The sequence below is a fragment of the Lycium barbarum genome, chromosome 7 (assembly GCF_019175385.1).
Source record: "Lycium barbarum isolate Lr01 chromosome 7, ASM1917538v2, whole genome shotgun sequence".
Lineage (NCBI taxonomy): Eukaryota > Viridiplantae > Streptophyta > Magnoliopsida > Solanales > Solanaceae > Lycium > Lycium barbarum.
The window spans coordinates 112,708,859-112,728,044 of record NC_083343.1 but is presented as its reverse complement, the minus strand read 5'-3'; the positions used below and the strand labels follow the sequence as shown (position 1 = coordinate 112,728,044).

General features: G+C 37.8%; 1 protein-coding gene across 2 annotated transcripts; it reads left to right on the top strand.

Moving 5' to 3' along the window:
• The first annotated feature begins 12,415 nt into the window (after positions 1–12,415).
• LOC132603836 (zinc finger BED domain-containing protein RICESLEEPER 2-like) lies at positions 12,416–18,554 on the top strand. 2 transcript variants are annotated; one of them, XR_009568550.1, is made up of 4 exons: positions 12,416–14,036; positions 16,278–16,359; positions 17,134–17,185; positions 18,206–18,554. XR_009568550.1 is itself a non-coding variant. In XM_060317112.1 (3 exons), the coding sequence occupies exons 1-2, from the start codon at positions 12,569–12,571 to the stop codon at positions 16,310–16,312; spliced, it is 1,503 nt and encodes a 500-aa protein (XP_060173095.1). In that variant the 5' UTR covers positions 12,416–12,568; the 3' UTR covers positions 16,313–16,359; positions 17,134–17,477. The 2 variants fall into 2 exon arrangements, 1 of the variants encoding a protein (XP_060173095.1); XM_060317112.1 differs by lacking the exon at positions 18,206–18,554 and having other exon boundaries at positions 17,134–17,477.
• The last annotated feature ends 632 nt before the right edge of the window (positions 18,555–19,186 follow it).

Here is a 19,186-nt window from a genome sequence, read left to right as displayed (position 1 = left end):
TACTTTATTGTGTTGGACAAAAATCATTTGAAAAGTATTTTCATATAGTAATATAGAAGAAGCTTTCTTTTGCTGATATTAGCATACTATTGAATATTGATGGATAAAACAGGACGAAACCCACTACTTAATTTTGAAAAATGAAAAAACAGACTGGATCGGTTTAGCTCCTGCATTGTGACCTATGTTTCTTGTTGAAGTTTTCTTTTATTGAATGATTGGACTCGAGCCAGAGACGGACCCAAAAATTCCAGGTTTCGGGTGCACCAAAATTATATTGATCGGTGTAATCAGTCAGTTATTTTATTAAATCGCGTCGAATTTTTAAGAGTTTAATCTACGTATACAATAGTTCTAGTAAAAAACACATATGTTAACAAAGATAGTATTGCTTGTTTAACGTGTATAACATATATAGGACATAATAAACTTAAAGCATAAATCTAACTGAACGAAAGCGTATTAATCTAAAGTGATGAAAACCTTAAAAAATAGTTAGAGCCAACAATTAACCGCAAGATCTAATGTTTAAAAGAACTTTTCTAACCATAGGAAGACAAAATTAATGAAGCACAAGTAATTAAACTTATGAGAAGTACCGACAAATCTAAGAGATAAAAGGGCCAGCATCGGGGCCTTCTTCACATAATCAGTGTAAACAAGTTTAATTTATCAGGCCATCTTTACTTATTATAATAGGTAGCATATCTTATTTTTAAGATTTCATATCCCACATTTTTAAGAAGATATATTTGTAGATATCCTTTGAATTGCCTAATAGTGTAAAAATATATTCAAATTGATGGTGTATGAAACATATAGTGTTGAAAATACCTCAGATTTGGAACGGAGAAAATACACTCATGTAAACTGACTATAATCATCTATTAATGGCACAAAGTACTTGAAATGAGCATGAGAAATAAGTGGTGAAATGCCCCAAACCTCACTAAGAATGACATCAAAACACTTTGCAGCACGACTACAAAAAATAGGAAAAGGAAGAGTTTACTTTTGCCAAATTTACAAGTGAGTCACTTTATGAAGGCTCTCCGCCATCTACATTTTGTGGTTGTTAATCACATCATTCGATATCTTTTGGGAACATCTATTCATGGATTATTCTTTCCTAGTGGTTCTCCTATTCTACTTAATGCTTTTAGTGATTATGATTGGGCTAGATATCCTGATACTCGTCGTTCGGTCAATGGGTGGTGCATGTATCTTGGAGAGTCCTTGATATCTTGGAAGAGTCAAAAAGCAAGACGGTGTGTCAAAATCTTCAACAGAAGATGAATATCGAGCCATGTGTACTGCTTTCTCGGATGTTGTTTGGTGTCGTAGATTACTTGCTGAGATTGGATTTCCTCGATCTAATCCTACTCCTCTCCGCGCCAATAATACAAGTGTCATTCAGATTATTACTAATCCAATTTATCATGAGAGGACCAAACACATCTAAGTAGACTGCCATTATATATGAGAAGCTATTGATAAAGGAGTCATTACTCTTCCACAAGTGTCCAGAGATCTTCAAATAGCTGATGCATTCACAAAACTCATTCCCTTTAAGCACTGTAGGCAAAGATTGGTAAATGAAAGCAATTTTACTAGTGGATAAGATAACTCTGATGCTTCTTCTCAAGTAGCTGATGAAATCAAAGTAACTACTCAACCGTTTGGATAAAGAGAGTCATTCAATTAGCATAGCCATTATACAGAAACAGTCAGATCTTTTCGACCTCCAACTCCAGCTAATGTTTCAAGGGAGAAATCAAAGAGGAATTTTTACACAAGTAGTGGAGTTGCAACAGGTTCGGGCTCTTTTCTGTGGAGTCCTGAAGACATCTTCATTGAGATCGTGAACATTGATCATTTCCCTGAAGTTCTCAAGTTCAACAGGCTACGCGAAACTTTGGCTCCAAGAACCGGATAAAGGAATGTGCACATCTTGGCAGTGAAAAAAGACTAGCACGGAAGTGAACATGTTGCACAAGATCAATTACTTCAGTCTAATAAAGCTTTGTTGGTATTGTGAACATAAAGGCTGCTTCTTTCTTGTCTTTGAATACATGAAAAATGGATCTGGCTGAGCAGAACCAAGTCTCAAGATACTATAAGATGGACGAAAAGGATTCCGATTGCGTTGGATGCAGCTAATGGACTGTACTATATATCTTGACAGCTTTACCAAACCAGGCTACATCCACTAGAACATCAACAGCAGAAACATTCTCCTCAACAACAACTTACGAGAAGAGATTTGCAAATTTCAGGCTTGTTAAAGAAACGAATACATCAGGCACGACAAGGGAATTTGTGGGAGCCCCGAAAATGTTGAGACAGGATCAGTTACTTCAAAGACGGAGTTGGTGCAGTTCGAATTAGTCACTGGAAAAGATGCTCCAATTGTAGAGGAATGTGAACAAATTTTGCTTTCAGAAGCAGTAGTTGCATAATGGAAGGAGAAAATGCAGAAACTGAACACAATAGAGACCATTCAGCAGCTGTCCAAGTCCATATTTCTGTCCTTATTCATCCAAAAATAAGCTTATTCACTTAAAGTGTAACACCCCGCATTTTGGGACTGAGTTTAAGCTCATATCATTAGAGTTCTAGTGGAAACATGGAAGGTTTGAACGTTTTGCGAAAATGGTTGATAGGCCTATTTCGGGCAGCGATAACTCCTTGATCGGTTTGGAATTTTGGAAGGTACTATCAATGAAGTTGTAGTATGTAGAAATACCTTTCTAACGATATAAGGATCAAGCCAATCAGAGATCGGAGCAAGGAGATATGATCGTCTCAATATGGCTAATAGTAAGGCACTTGAAATCCTATAGAATCGGCTAAGTTTTTTATACGTCTGCCTTTCCGTCAAATTTCATGAAAATCCGTTGGGAATTTGAGAAAACTTCATTGATGAAAGTTGTAGCCCTTTGAAATATCTTTCCAACGGTATCTTACGGGGGTCAAACGGACATCTGTGCAAAGCGTTATGCCCATTTTACTGAATCCTGTTCGCTGGAAATTCTGCCAGCGTAACGGTGACGTTACGGGCCGTATTTCGTGTTACGGTCCGTAACAGTGGACCGTAACGTCCCGAAAATTTCCAGAACCTCACTGGAAATTTTTGCCAAGGTACGGTACCAAGTTACGGTCCGTACCTCGTGTTACGGGACTGTAACAGTGACCGTATCTTGGTCCGTATATACGTTTCGGGTCACCTGACTTCGGGAGGCCATAACCCTCTCATAACTTGGGAATTTGGGAAAACTCAAAGAACGAAAGTTGTAGATAATTGAAAAACCTTTCCAACCATAGGTTGTGGGTTCACAGGAGACGTCGAGATAAGGAGATATGGACGTTTTAAGACAGCAAGGTCCCAACCCGTTTTCAAGTTGGGTCAACCCATTTTCCCCTTGGTATATAAAGCAAATATTACCCTAACAGCCCATTTTTTCCTCCAAAACTCAGATTTTAGAGAGAGGAAGTGAGAGAGAAGGGAAACTAGAGAGAGAAAGTAGACAATCAACCAAGTTTAAGGCCCCGAATCCCAAAGCTCGTGAAGGAAAAAGTGTAGTACAAGTCGATGTCGTCATTTTAAGCCCAAGATCGGACTTGGGGGTGTTGATTTCGTGGTGACTACCCAAGAGGTAATATTTCTACTCCCCAATCATTTATAGTTATGAATTGATGAATTCTTGGGAGTATAATAATTGAGTTTGTTGAAGAGAATTATATGGACTATGCTAGAATTGTTGGATTGTTGGCTTGGGATTGTTGTATTCATATGGGTGGTGAAGAATGATGTTAATTACACCTAATTGAGATTGTAGAAATTGTTAGAAGTAAAAGAATGGGGATTTGGTGAAGAAAACACCATTAATGGGGGTTATAGAGCTTCATGCCCACTAAGTGTTTGATAAAATGCTTAGATGAACAAAACATGGATATTGTTGCTAATATAGAATCCCTATGACTTGTATGCTATAGATTGAAGTTGAAGGGGGTGAAGGACATTGTGATACGCTCAAAAGCGGAAGGTTAAGGTATGTAGAACTTCCATCCACATGTGGGAACTTCTATGTTCTTCCCCATGATCCGTTTAGTAAATTCTATGAAGTTCAACTCCTAGGGCATTAAACCCAATGTATTGGTAGCCCGTAATTATGTATGTATGTATGTACATGAATTCCGTATATATGTTCGTTATTGTGTTCCTAAACCTCCATTTCGGACATTAGGAATCCTAGCTTAATCCATGAATCATGAATTCTTTCTCATGTGTTCTCATTATGTTCATATGAAACTGCATGAGTTATTTTGCAAGTTATAAACATGTTTTCAAGTCAACTACAAATATATGATTTTGTACTATTGTAATACTCATAAGTCAAGAACGTGTTTACAAGCTATTTCATGAAACCATGTTTACAAGTCCTTTCGTGAAATCATGATTTCAAGACAAGTACAAGTTAATTCACGAAAGTCATGGGCTTCTTAGCCAACTATATTATTTTCATGTTCGGGAGTTGTAATAATACCGAGAAGGCTCAGATAGCTTGAAACTACGTATGCCAACGTAGGATAAGGATCGCTCCGCCCAGTAGGACGATTTCTTTATAGTTTCCCCATTGAGGGATTTGGATCCATTCATGTCATGTTCATGTCTCGTGCCCCGGCAAGGTACGAGATGGCTTAGCTGATCGGGCAGAGATCAGACTCTACGCTTCTCCCCGTGGTGGTTCATGTCGGTATTACAGATTATTACAGATCCTTCAGATTATTACAGACTATCTCATGCTTACAGTACTCATGTTTATGTTCAGTTTCAGTTTCAATTTCATGTTTATGTACTCATGCTCATGCTCATGTTCATGTCCCAGTTTTCAGTTTCAGTTCTGATCATGTTATTCTATGTCCCATGTTGTTCTTCCGGTTGCTTTACATACCAGTACATTCAATGTGCTGACGTCCCCTTTTTATTGCCCGGGGGCCTGCATTTCACGATGCAGGTATTGATATACAGGACGACACATCTGCTCAGTAGGACAACATTCGTATCAGCTTATTGGTGAACCCCATCTCATTCGGGGCTTAGTCAACTTTTGTTTTATGATTAATTATGCACCTAAAGGTATGCTGGGGGCCTTGTCCCAGTAAGTATGTTTTTCAGTCAGACTCATGATAGAGGTTTCATAGACTAGACAAGTCAGTTATGTCATGTTAGACATTTGGAGTCGTATAGCCATTTTGGCACACTCATGTTTAAACAAGTACTTTATTATGTATTATGACTTATTACGTTTTACAAAGGCTCATCATGCATTCACGTCATATTCCGCTTATGATATGCAATCATGTTAGTTCAGCAAGTCATGTGGTTCGCTCGGTCACATGCAGTCAGGCACCGAGTGTCGTGTTACGTCCAGGCCATGGTTCGGGGCGTGACATAAAGTAAGCAGCAGATAAATAAGTATTGAAATTATGTTCTAATGACTTGTCTGAACTTCTTACTTGTATCTGTATGCTATAATTGTTAAGTTGGAGTTTGTCTAATTAATGCTTCTGGTACAATTATTAATTGTATGCTGCACCAACTATAATTCTTTTACTTGTTTCTTTGTCTGGTCAAACTAAAGAAGGATATGGAATTATGTTTTACTGTACGGAAAAGGGCCTAAAATACCCTCAAACTATTGAAAATGGAGCAAAAATACCCTCCATCCACCTTTCAGCCTCAAAATACCCTTACCATCCACCTATTGGGTCTAAAATACCCTTATTGCTAACAGAATCTTTTCATTCAACACGTGGCAATTTCTTATTGGTTGACTTATAAAATTAATTAAACTAATTATCCTTTTCAATTTTGACCGGATAACCCATTTGCGCCCCGCCCCACCCTCGACCCGACCCGCCCCCTTTCCATTTAATAGAAAACAAAACCCTTCAACCCATTCCATAGAAAACGAATTGGACGCCACCTTCTTCTCAGAAAAAATTCAGCGCTGCTACTATATTTTTTCTACTATATGATGACTCTAAAAAGATAGATATTTCTAATGAGTGCAATGTATTCCTATACTGACATTGCCATCAGCTTCAACTGGTTGTTTCATTCTGTTTTTTTTTTTTAAAGTTGTGCTTAGTTGCTGCATTTTCAGATCTCATATAATACGAAAACAGTGCCATACCCACTTTCCGGTTTGTCATTTTGGCTTACCCCTTTTCTTCATATATGTTTATTTTATCTCTGATTTGTATAAAGTTGTAGTCTTTTTATGTGTTTCTTGAAACATATGGATCTGGCTCTTTTTTTTTTTCCAGGTCTGTTTGAATTAGCCATCTTTCTTTCTGTGTGTTTTCTGCTAATGGGTGTTTTTTGAATTGTTTTTCTTGGTGAACTGTAGTGTGATTTTATTGGCTAGTTTGGTTTAGCTGTGAAAATAGTTTAGTTGGTTTAGTTCTGTCCACCTGCTAACCGAAGACCCCTTTCATTTTTCATGGCTTTCCTTTTAATTACTACTGTTTCTGTCCACCTGCATCGTTACTGCTTTTAGTCAATGTGTCTCATTTATTTTGAATGTTATAAATAGGTGATGACTGGATTGAAAGATCTTGAAGATGAGGCAAGAACTTGGACCGGAGATTTTAGCCCATATGCCATGGATTTGTATAATGATTTCAGAATCATTGCACAAGGCTGTCAAGTTCAAGGTAATGAAGACTTAGGGTATGAAGTGATTGAGGTGAACCATGTGTGACATCAAATCAGTTGGAAGTAGCAAAGGAGAAGAAAATTGGGAAGTTGAAGGCAAAGAAGGAAAAGCATTAGGGCATAAGTGACTTGGTTCAAGTAGTTGTTTGTTTTTAAGTTTTTCAATGCTATGTAATGGCACAATTAAACGTCATATTTTGCTATTTTTTGTTTTGAATCAGTCTTAGAAGTGGTTGTATTGATTCACTTCAAAAGTTTTTGGGTGCTTAGTTTTTGTGGGTTTCCATGTATGTCAATGTAGTAGTCTTGTTGAACATTTTTGCAAAATATATGACAATGCCATTGTTAGTTATTTGGTTTGTCTTGTAGAATGGAAATGTTGTTTAAATCTTCTTGTTGAATATGTTTGCCATTATGTTGAACTCAAGTGCAGATGCCATTTTTTCTAGTAAAAAAAATATTTTTTGATGCGTGTCTTTAATATGAATGATTATTTGGGTTGAAATTTGAAAGTATACATATTACCAATCCTGACTGAAGAAAGATACTGCTTACTTCAAAAGATAACTTCAGAAAATGAAATGCATAAAAGGACTACTGCAAGGCTACGAAATAAGCAATAACAATCTGCTGTCCGATACATTCTAGCAACTTAAAAAAGTGGAAAGAAATTAATTTAAGGACTAGTTCTGAGCAAATGCAGAAATTCTTCATTACTCACCAAAATACCAACACAACAATAATTGATGTCCACAATAAATTTAGTGGACATCAACACCAACTCACAAAAACTAACCTAACTAACCTAACCAACCCAAAACAAAAACAAAGTCAGACACTACAAAAAATTGCACTAAACTGCACCAAACCGCACAAAAACTGCACCAAACTGCTAAGAAAAAGCTGCACCAAAAACTGCTCCAAGTTGCACAAAAGACTGCACCCAAAATATCACCAAATCAGCACCAAACTGCACAAAAAAATTGCACCAGAAACTGCACCAAACTGCACAAAAACTGCACCAAACTGCACAAAATATCACTACCAGAACACCAAAAACCAGCACCAAACTGCACAAAAACTGCACAAAAAAGCTGCACTAAACTGCACCAAACTGCACAAAAAAACTGCACTAAACTGCACAAAAACTGCACCAAACTGCTATAAAAAAAACTGCACAAAATATCACCAAACCAGCACCAAACTGCACAAAAAACTAGCAATGGCATTGTCATATATTTTGCAAAATGTTCAACAAGACTACTACATTGACATACATGGAAACCCACAAAAACTAAGCACCCAAAAACTTTTGAAGTGAATCAATACAGCCACTTCTAAGACTGATTCACAACAAAAAATAGCAAAATATGACGTTTAATTGTGCCATTACATAACATTGAAAAACTTAAAAACAAACAACTACTTGAACCAAGTCACTTATGCCCTAATACTTGCCCCTCTTTGCCTTCAACTTCCCAATTTTCTTCTCCTTTGCTGCTTCCAACTGATTTGACGTCACACATGGTTCACCTCTCCAACCCAACTTTCTTGGTGAGTATGGCAGATTAATAGGCCTACTCACACCATTCTCATCTCCCCTAAAGCCAATTTTCCTTGAACCAGTTGGTGGCTGATGCATCTTTTTTCGTTGAAACCTAGTTTTAGCTTCAGATATCACCTTAGCCCTAAGAATAGGTTGCTCATCTTCATCATCAATTTCAGCATCATCATCTTCATCAACAAGTGCTCTTAAAGGCATGAAACTGATTTCAGAATATTGACTGGCTTGGGGTGCTGACAAAGGCACATCTTGGACTGTTTGTGCACCTTTTTGAAGCTACAAATATTGTCAAGTTAGACATTGAAATAGGATAGTGTAAACATCGAATAATTAAAGGATTTTTTTTTTTACCTGAGGGCATCTTCTTTTGTTGTGGTCTGTTGCACCACGATGCCCGCATGTCATTTTCAGACCTTTTCTTGAATTCTTCCACAGCCCCTCCCTCATCCTTGCCTCAAATCTAAGAGATAAAAGGGCCAGCATCGGGGCCTTCTTCACATAATCAGTGTAAACAAGTTTAATTTATCAGGCCATCTTTACTTATTATAATAGGTAGCATATCTTATTTTTAAGATTTCATATCCCACATTTTTAAGAAGATATATTTGTAGATATCCTTTGAATTGCCTAATAGTGTAAAAATATATTCAAATTGATGGTGTATGAAACATATAGTGTTGAAAATACCTCAGATTTGGAACGGAGAAAATACACTCATGTAAACTGACTATAATCATCTATTAATGGCACAAAGTACTTGAAATGAGCATGAGAAATAAGTGGTGAAATGCCCCAAACCTCACTAAGAATGACATCAAAACACTTTGCAGCACGACTACAAAAAATAGGAAAAGGAAGAGTTTACTTTTGCCAAATTTACAAGTGAGTCACTTTATGAAGGCTCTCCGCCATCTACATTTTGTGGTTGTTAATCACATCATTCGATATCTTTTGGGAACATCTATTCATGGATTATTCTTTCCTAGTGGTTCTCCTATTCTACTTAATGCTTTTAGTGATTATGATTGGGCTAGATATCCTGATACTCGTCGTTCGGTCAATGGGTGGTGCATGTATCTTGGAGAGTCCTTGATATCTTGGAAGAGTCAAAAAGCAAGACGGTGTGTCAAAATCTTCAACAGAAGATGAATATCGAGCCATGTGTACTGCTTTCTCGGATGTTGTTTGGCGTCGTAGATTACTTGCTGAGATTGGATTTCCTCGATCTAATCCTACTCCTCTCCGCGCCAATAATACAAGTGTCATTCAAATTATTACTAATCCAATTTATCATAAGAGGACCAAACACATCTAAGTAGACTGCCATTATATATGAGAAGCTATTGATAAAGGAGTCATTACTCTTCCACAAGTGTCCAGAGATCTTCAAATAGCTGATGCATTCACAAAACTCATTCCCTTTAAGCACTGTAGGCAAAGATTGGTAAATGAAAGCAATTTTACTAGTGGATAAGATAACTCTGATGCTTCTTCTCAAGTAGCTGATGAAATCAAAGTAACTACTCAACCGTTTGGATAAAGAGAGTCATTCAATTAGCATAGCCATTATACAGAAACAGTCAGATCTTTTCGACCTCCAACTCCAGCTAATGTTTCAAGGGAGAAATCAAAGAGGAATTTTTACACAAGTAGTGGAGTTGCAACAGGTTCGGGCTCTTTTCTGTGGAGTCCTGAAGACATCTTCATTGAGATCGTGAACATTGATCATTTCCCTGAAGTTCTCAAGTTCAACAGGCTACGCGAAACTTTGGCTCCAAGAACCGGATAAAGGAATGTGCACATCTTGGCAGTGAAAAAAGACTAGCACGGAAGTGAACATGTTGCACACGATCAATTACTTCAGTCTAATAAAGCTTTGTTGGTATTGTGAACATAAAGGTTGCTTCTTTCTTGTCTTTGAATACATGAAAAATGGATCTGGCTGAGCAGAACCAAGTCTCAAGATACTATAAGATGGACGAAAAGGATTCCGATTGCGTTGGATGCAGCTAATGGACTTTACTATATATCTTGACAGCTTTACCAAACCAGGCTACATCCACTAGAACATCAACAGCAGAAACATTCTCCTCAACAGCAACTTACGAGAAGAGATTTGCAAATTTCAGGCTTGTTAAAGAAACGAATACATCAGGCACGACAAGGGAATTTGTGGGAGCCCCGAAAATGTTGAGACAGGATCAGTTACTTCAAAGACGGAGTTGGTGCAGTTCGAATTAGTCACTGGAAAAGATGCTCCAATTGTAGAGGAATGTGAACAAATTTTGCTTTCAGAAGCAGTAGCTGCATAATGGAAGGAGAAAATGCAGAAACTGAACACAATAGAGACCATTCAGCAGCTGTCCAAGTCCATATTTTTGTCCTTATTCATCCAAAAATAAGCTTATTCACTTAAAGTAAGCAGCAGATAAATAAGTATTGAAATTATGTTCTAATGACTTGCCTGAACTTCTTACTTGTATCTGTATGCTATAATTGTTAAGTTGGAGTTTGTCTAATTAATGCTTCTGGTACAATTATTAATTGTATGCTGCACCAACTATAATTCTTTTACTTGTTTCTTTGTCTGGTCAAACTAAAGAAGGATATGGAATTATGTTTTACTGTATTTCCTTTTACTTCCTTTCCGCGCAAGTTTCCAAGATAAAAAAAAGTTTATAAGATTTAAGCCCATTTAGGTAATACCATAATGCAATCAATTCCAAGACAAACTAGGAATACAACTTATTAACTTCCCAACTGAACTAGGAATACACCTTATGAATTACCAAAAACAAATTAGGAATACAATTTAATAATTTTCCCAAATGCACTAGGAAATATGGCAGGCCATCTGTATATATAAGTTCTATTTTTAATACACAAGTAATTCTCCTAAAATATCTTGTTCAGTAACATGGGTATCAGCGCCAAATTAGGGATTTTTTTCTCTCAACTTTGGGTCACTCATCCAAAAGTGACCAGTTTCCATCACCGCTGGCGATGGGAGAAGCTCTTTCATAGTCCTTTCATGTTCTTGCTCCGGTGTCGCCTTGAAGTTTCTGACCTAACTTTTGTGATCCTTCGATTGGACCAAGTTTCGGGAGAGAATCTTTCGGCGTGATTATGCTTCTCCTTCTGGTCATCTTCTCTGTTTCTGACGATCTTTTCTCTTGTGGACTGGTTTTCCAGCGTTTCGCTGTCTTCTCCGGCATCTACGCAAATCTGCAATTTTTTTACTGCGGCATCAGCTTTCTCTATTCATTCTTCCCGTTGCTTTGTTGGATCTAGGGATGGCAATAGGGCGGTGCGGGTGCGGAGCGGGGCGGGTTTAGGCAAGTGCGAGTATAGGCGGGTGAGGTGCGGGGCGGGGTAGGTCTAAATTTTTAAAAATTAATTTTGTGCGGTGCGGGTGCGGGTTAGGGATTTTAAAATATTACAAAATCCTAAAACCTAGGACTACAGCTTATTTTTTCTTGACAGAGTAAGACAACGGCTAAGTGCCTAAGTCATCTCTGCTATTCCATCTCTGCTAAACCCTAAAACAAACACCATCTCTGCTAATTTCTCAAGGTAAATGTATAAACCTCTGCTAATTTCTTGTTTTCGTTCTCTTTATTTGATTATTATGTCCTTTAGTCTCTCTTGTTTTTGCTCTCTTTATTTTATTTCTGTGTGAGCCTCTCTCGTTATTTTATTTCTTGGTAGTGTTATTGCATTTAAATTCTTCAAAAGATTATCCTTGTCTACAACCAAAAACACTATACAGTTCCCATTGAGCCTCACTAATAGTATTTAAATTATGTATTTTGTACTTATAGATAAGCATGGAATCTCAAAATGAAGAAAATCCGGTTGGTTCATCTTCTAGTACTCTTCCTGTGCCCATTGAGGGTGAGAGCCAAAGGTCTTCTCAAATTATTGAGTTTACTGAATCTGAAAAAAGGAAATTGAAGTCTAAATCATGGAGACATTTTAAATCGGTAAGCGTTAATGGTGTTCGCTATGGTATTTGTAATTACTGTAATGCTCGTATCAAAGCAAATAGAAAATGCGAGACATCGTCTATGTCAGAACATTTTCGTAGATGTCCTAATAAGCCAAGAAATTTGGGAAACGATAGCGGTTCGGGGGGTGATGATAGTAGCCAACATTATTTCGATCAAGATGTTTCACGTAAAGAACTTGCTCACGCCATTATATTGCATGAATATCCCCTGTCTATAGTTGATCATGTAGGATTTAGAAAGTTTGTTGCTAGTCTTTAGCCGTTGTTCAAAATGGTGTCAAGGAACACAATCAAAAATGATATTTTGAGGATTTTTGACAATTTGAAATCAAAAACTTCTAACTTATTGGAAAAACTCACAAGTAGAATTGCAATTACTACTGATATGTGGACTTCGGACAATAACAAAAAAGGATTCGTGGATATTACAGCGCATTTTATTGATGATTCATGGAGGCTTCAAAGTCATATTCTTAGATTTGTTTATGTACCTGCCCCACATGATAAGGATACTTTGTGTAGTGCGTTGATTAATTGTTTGTTAGAGTGGAATCTTGAAAGAAGATTATCAACCATTACAGTTGATAATTGTAGCACAAACAATGCAATGATGAAGACTTTGTTAGATGAGAAACTTTGTAAAAGGGATTTATTGTTGATGGGTCGATTGTTTCATGTGCGTTGTGCCGCACACATCTTGAATTTGATTGTGCAAGAAGGGCTAAAGGTGATAGGAGATAGTGTTAGTAATGTGCGCAACAGTGTCTTATACTGGATAGGGTCATCAAGTAGAATTGAAAGGTTTGAAGAAGCTGCACGGTTGTTACATATTTCTTGTAACAAAAAGTTGGAGTATGATTGTCCAACTCGTTGGAACTCAACATATCTAATGTTGAAAATGGACCTAGACTATAAAGATGTGTTTATGAAGTTGAGTCTAACTGACACTAGTTATCGTTGTTATCCAACTGAAGGGCAATGGAGTGCAGCAGAAGAAGTTTGTTGTAAGTTGAAGCTTTTTTATCATATTACTGAACAATTCTCAGGAAGTCAATATCCAACTTCAAGTCAGTACTTTTCAAAAGTTTGTGAAATTAAGCTAGAATTGGAAGTTTGGGTTAAAAGTTATAATCTTTTAATTAGCTCTATGGCATCGGCAATGTTGTTGAAATATAAGAAATATTGGGATGACGTGCATATTTTTATGGGTGTGGCTGCTATCTTTGATCCGAGGTATAAGATGAAGTTGGTGGAGTTTTATCTTCCACATATTTATGGTGAAACAATTGCTTTAGATAAGATTCAAGAAGTTCGAACCCACTGTTTCGATCTCTTTCAAGAGTATAAGAGTAGAGTACCTGCTACACATGGAGCATCTAGTTCTAATGAAGTTGTTGGTTTTATTGAGGTTGATCGTCTATCTAGCTTTGATAGATTTGTCGCTTCGAGTAGGGTTAATGTGGTCACAAGATCGGAGCTAGATTTGTATTTAGAAGAAAGTTTGCTACCTCAAACTCCATCGTTCGACAGTTTAAGTTGGTGGAAGACAAATGGATTAAAGTTTCCTACTTTGCAGAATATGGCTCGTGACATCTTAGCTATTCCTGTCTCTACAGTTGCTTCAGAATCAGCATTTAGCACTAGTGGGAGGTTGATTAGTCCGCATCGTAGTAGACTTCATCCTACTACTTTGGAGGCTTTGATGTGTGCTCGCACTTGGTTATGGAACGAAGTAAATGGTAAGTAATTCTCTCAATGACTTATTATGATAATAAAGTTTTCATTTTTTTTTATATTATATTGATTGCAAAAGAAAAGGCTATGATCGAGTTGACCTAAAGATAGAGACTTTGAAGACAAATGATATAGCAAGTCTGGTTATTTTAAATTCAGTTATAGTAAGTATGGACCATCGACGTGTAAGCTTGAAATGAGTATAATCAAGGACAGTCGCATTTTCACCTTTAGATTACTCAAATGCCATTTAAAGAAGACTAGGTACAGTTTTATCCCTTATGTGATTTGTTTTGGTTTTATAGAACTATGTATATTTCCTCTGTTTACTGTTGTATATTATTAACTTACGACCAACTTGGATCCGCTACCGCTCGAGTCTCTATTTGTTTCCGTTGCTTCATGTTTGGCACCAATCTCTACTTTGACTCTTTGTTCATTTATTTTTGGTGGGTTCACTGGTTTCAATTATTTTCCGGCCTTTCGAGTTATTTGATTTGGAAGTGTTCTATTGGAGAACTCTTAGTGTGGGCTTATTTGGTTTAGCAATTGGTATTATTATATTTGGTGGTTATACATAATAACAACAACAACAACCCAGTGAAATCCCACAACGTGGGGTCTGGGGAGGGTAGAGTGTACGCAGACCTTACTCCTACCAAGGTCGGACGATTGTTTCCGAAAGACCCTCGGCTCAATAAAAAAAAGCATAAAAAGAGGTCAGATACGGCTAAGAGATTCAAAGCGATATGGAAATGAAATAACGCAAGCGACACAGATAACATAGGATAATCAAAGCACAGGAAATAACAGATAATAGCAGAAATCAGAGCACAAGAAATTATACTGCGATAATGCGACTACTAATAAGAAAGGATAACGCGACTATCTACTAGCCTTCTACCCTAATCTGGGTCCTCCAAACCCTCCTATCTAAGGTCATGTCCTCGGTAAGCTGTAACTGCGCCATGTCGTGTCTAATTACCTCTCCCCAATATTTCTTCGGCCTACCCCTACCTCGTCTAAAACCATCCATGGCCAACCTCTCACACCTCCGCACTGAGGTATCTGTGTCTCTCCTCTTCATATGCCCAAATCATCTCAATCTCGCTTCTCGCATCTTGTCTTCCACCGAGGCCACTCCCACCTTGTCCCGAATATCCTCATTCCTAATCTTGTCACTCCTGGTGTGGCCATACATCCATCTCAACATTCTCATCTCGGAAACTTTCATCTTTTGAACGTGAGAGATCTTAACTGGCCAACACTCCGCCCCATACAACATAGTCGGTCTAACCACCACTTTGTAGAACTTGCCCTTAAGTTGTGGTGGCACTTTCTTGTCACATAGCACTCCCGAAGCAAGCCTCTATGTCATCCACCCTGCCCCAATACGATGGTTATACATAATGTCAGTATTAAATAGTGAGAACGAAGGGGATCCTTGGAGAAATGATAACATTATTTCCGTGTGACCTATAGGTCACGTGTTTCAGCTGTGGAATCAAACACTGATGCTTCACCGGACCTCGCATGAATGGGGGATGCTTGGTGCACCGAGCTTCCCTCTTATTAATTAGTGAGAAGTGTCACAAAGTATATAGAAATTCTATATAGAAAGGTCAAGGTGATTAGTTCAAGATTTTATTGTTTGCTTTCTGATTGATTTGTCACTTTGTGGATTATACAGATCAGCGTAGAAGTTCTACCTATGCTATGCAAAATTAAGTACGAGACTATTATGCTAGACGAGCTTATTAGTATGGATATTGTTATGTCCCGTGTTTTCGCATATTTGGAAATCGAGAAAAATGAATAAGACTTGTGTGTTATACGGAAATATTTTGATTCTAGATAATATGACTATGTTGGTTGCGAAATTATTGGTGTAAATACATTGGGGAAGGCTGAGGGTAAATTTGGAATTTCGGAAATTAGTTTCGGGAATTACAAAACGGGATTATAATGAATTGGGCCAAGGAAAATTGAACAAAAATTTAGGCCCAAAGAGGTGGGGTGGCCGGCCACTAGGCTTGGTCCAAGCCCACTTTTAAAAGTCATATGTTATGCACATGACCTTTATGTGGATATATATCAATGAATTCATTTGGAATTATCAAGAAAAAAAATCATAACTCAACTTTGAGCTCAAAAGCTCACTCGGTCGAACCTCACTTTGCCAACCAAAAAAAAATTCTCCAAGCCTTGATTTTGATCCAAAACTTTTGTTCTTTCCATAATTGTAGAGTACTCAAGACGCTCTTCAACGGGGTATAATTAGTTTGGTGAAAGGAGCACGTTCGCGGCAAGTCGGAAATTCAAGAAAAGGTAAGAATTTTGCTATTTTAATGTTATGGAATTGGTATGAATGTGTTAAGGATTGAGAATAGACGAGAATTCCGTAGTATTGATGTGTGAATAAAACCGTGGGTGTGTGTATATATGTTGTTGTGGCCGTGACTTATATGGTTTGGAAAGGAAGGCGAATCGAATTCTATTTAGTTCATTAGTTGCGTCGTTGTGACCTTTATAACGTAAATGAATGTTTAACAAATTGAGTTGGTGTTGAAAATGATTGCGGATTATTATGGGAAAGTATATAATTTCGGTATATTTGTGTATATCGTTGTATAATTATGATATTAAGGCTTTTAATGTGATTTATGGTTGTTGTTAATGAATTTGGAATGAAACAATGCGAGTTAGTACGTTCGTCGTAAGTGTTGATGTTTTGGATGAAATATGGAAAGTAAGGAACTTCTTGAAATTATGTATAGTGTGTGGAATATAATTGGGATGTGTTTGAATGACCTTGAATGGGTGAATGAATACAATAAGGTGAACATTAGTTTGGTATTGTGAAGTTTGAATGAAAGTTGTCAACTTATATAGTAAGGAAGAATATTGAAGTTAAAGTGCTTTAGTTGTGGTTTGTGTTGTTTGTGATGTTTGGGTTGTTGTTGATGTATTTTGAGCCGAGCTAAGTCTCGGGGGTGTTAGATATATAGGGGAAATGCTGCCGAAATTTCGGTAGGCAAAAAATGAAGTTAATGGGATTTTTAAGCTTAAGAATCTCTAATAGGTAACTTTGACCATTTGCAGATTCTGGACGAATCGGGATTTGAGTTTGGGGTGAGCATAAGACGTTTATAAGGTATGTAAAGCTTCCCACTTCTTCTTTTGGCATGTCTTAGTATGTTAGGTTGATATCGGAACCCCGGGAGCATTTCCGCTCCTCAAAATCCGATCTATAGAATGGCTACTATTCATTCAATTCAATTGAAGCCTAATGTTCCTATTTTGGCTAGAAAGCAATCAAACGTCCGAAACTTATGAAAATGCAATCGGATTGCTTTGAAATCTTTATGTATGATCCTATAGACCCGAAATGCTCATAAATTATGTTTGCCACCTCGACTTGACCCGAGGTGGGCCCGCTAACCCCGATATGCCTTATTTGTCCTACTAGGCTCTCTTTTTTTTTATAAGCTTCGATAAAGAATCTTCGAATTTGGAATTTATCTTTTATGAAATAATGTTTTGAACACCATGAGATACTAAGTTATGTTTTGAGCCATATGTACCACTTTGGAAATATTTTGTGAAATAGACTTTCGTACTAATTAATTATTTGACTATTTTGGTTAATGAATTGACTTATGAAGTAATCAAGTTTTGAAAGGCTATTTTGATATACAAATTGCATTGTTTGCTCACGACTCCGCTCGTGCCTTATTATGACTTCGTTCACCGGTTCCCGGGCCGGTTATGATTCGTGCGCTCTATGATGATTCGGCTGTATGCTGTGTTACGGTTCCCTGAGGCCTCGCCATAGGGCCGGGTTCCGTTTGGAGTTATGTTGTGATATGGCTGTGATGTGATACGCTCATATGTGTGTGTTCGGGGATGTACGGAGATTTGAACCTTCTGGTGTTATGCTGTGTGTGGCACCAGCGTCGGAGTGGTGACCACGTTCCTGAGCTTTGCATGATTTTGTTTGCATTATGTATATATGATTTTGATAAACATTTTGATATATTGTTCAGCATTTCTCTCTTTGGTATTCTGTTCGCTTTCAGTTGCGGCCTATATTTTTGTACTCCATGCTTTACCTGCTCAGTACATCTTTCGTACTGACCCCCTTCCTTCGGGGGGCTGCGTTTCATGCCCGCAGGTGCAGACACCGGTGATCCACCACTGTAGGCTTCACTTCTGCTATTTCGGAGTACTCCCTTGATTCGGAGTCCACTTTTGGTATATATATCTTTCGCCATGTATATATTTCTGCATATCTGACTATTTGGGTACGGCGGGGCCCTGTCCCGTCATATGATTCTGTCGGTTAGTTTAGAGGTCTGTGGACATGTTTGTGGGTTATGGTCTGTCTGTATGCTTATGTGTATATGCTGTTTGGGCGATTCCATACGCCGAGGCGGCCGGTCCGCATATGTTTGTGCATTGCTTTGATTAGCCCTGTGTGGCCTCTGTTGGTGTTTGCTGTGTACAGGGTTATTCTGGTTAGTCCGAAAAACAAAGGAAACTCTGCCGAAATGTTTCTGGAAATTATCTGTATTTGGAATATAGCCTTGTCGGCTTCCGCTATATATTTGAATACGTTTGATAGATGGGTTTGGGTGCCCAGATCGGGCACTAGTCACGGCCTACGGGGTTGGGTCGTGACAGATATACCTGAAGAATGTTATACACCATCAGGTCGCATTGTTTTGAACTACGCTAAAGTAACAGAAGAAAGTGTATATGAGGCAACACGAGTAGTCCATGAAGGTCGTCTCAGAATTGTGTTCTCTTCAGATCTGAAGCCATGTCAATTTCCAAAATATTATCGCAAATCATTAAGTCCATGGGTCGCTTATTAACCGTTGGACTTAATGACTTGCGATGATGTTTTGCAAATCCACATGATTCATATTCCAAAGAAGAAATATTCTGGAACCGACGACAGAGATTCTTTAACAAAGGTTAACTTATCAAAAATAAAAACTTTAGATCTGAAGAGAACACAATTCTGATACGGCCTTCACGGACCACTCGTGCTACCTCAGATACACTTTCTTCTGTTACTTTAGCATAGTTCAAAACAATGTGACCTGACGGTGTATAACATTCTTTAGGTATATCCATACTTAGAAGCTCG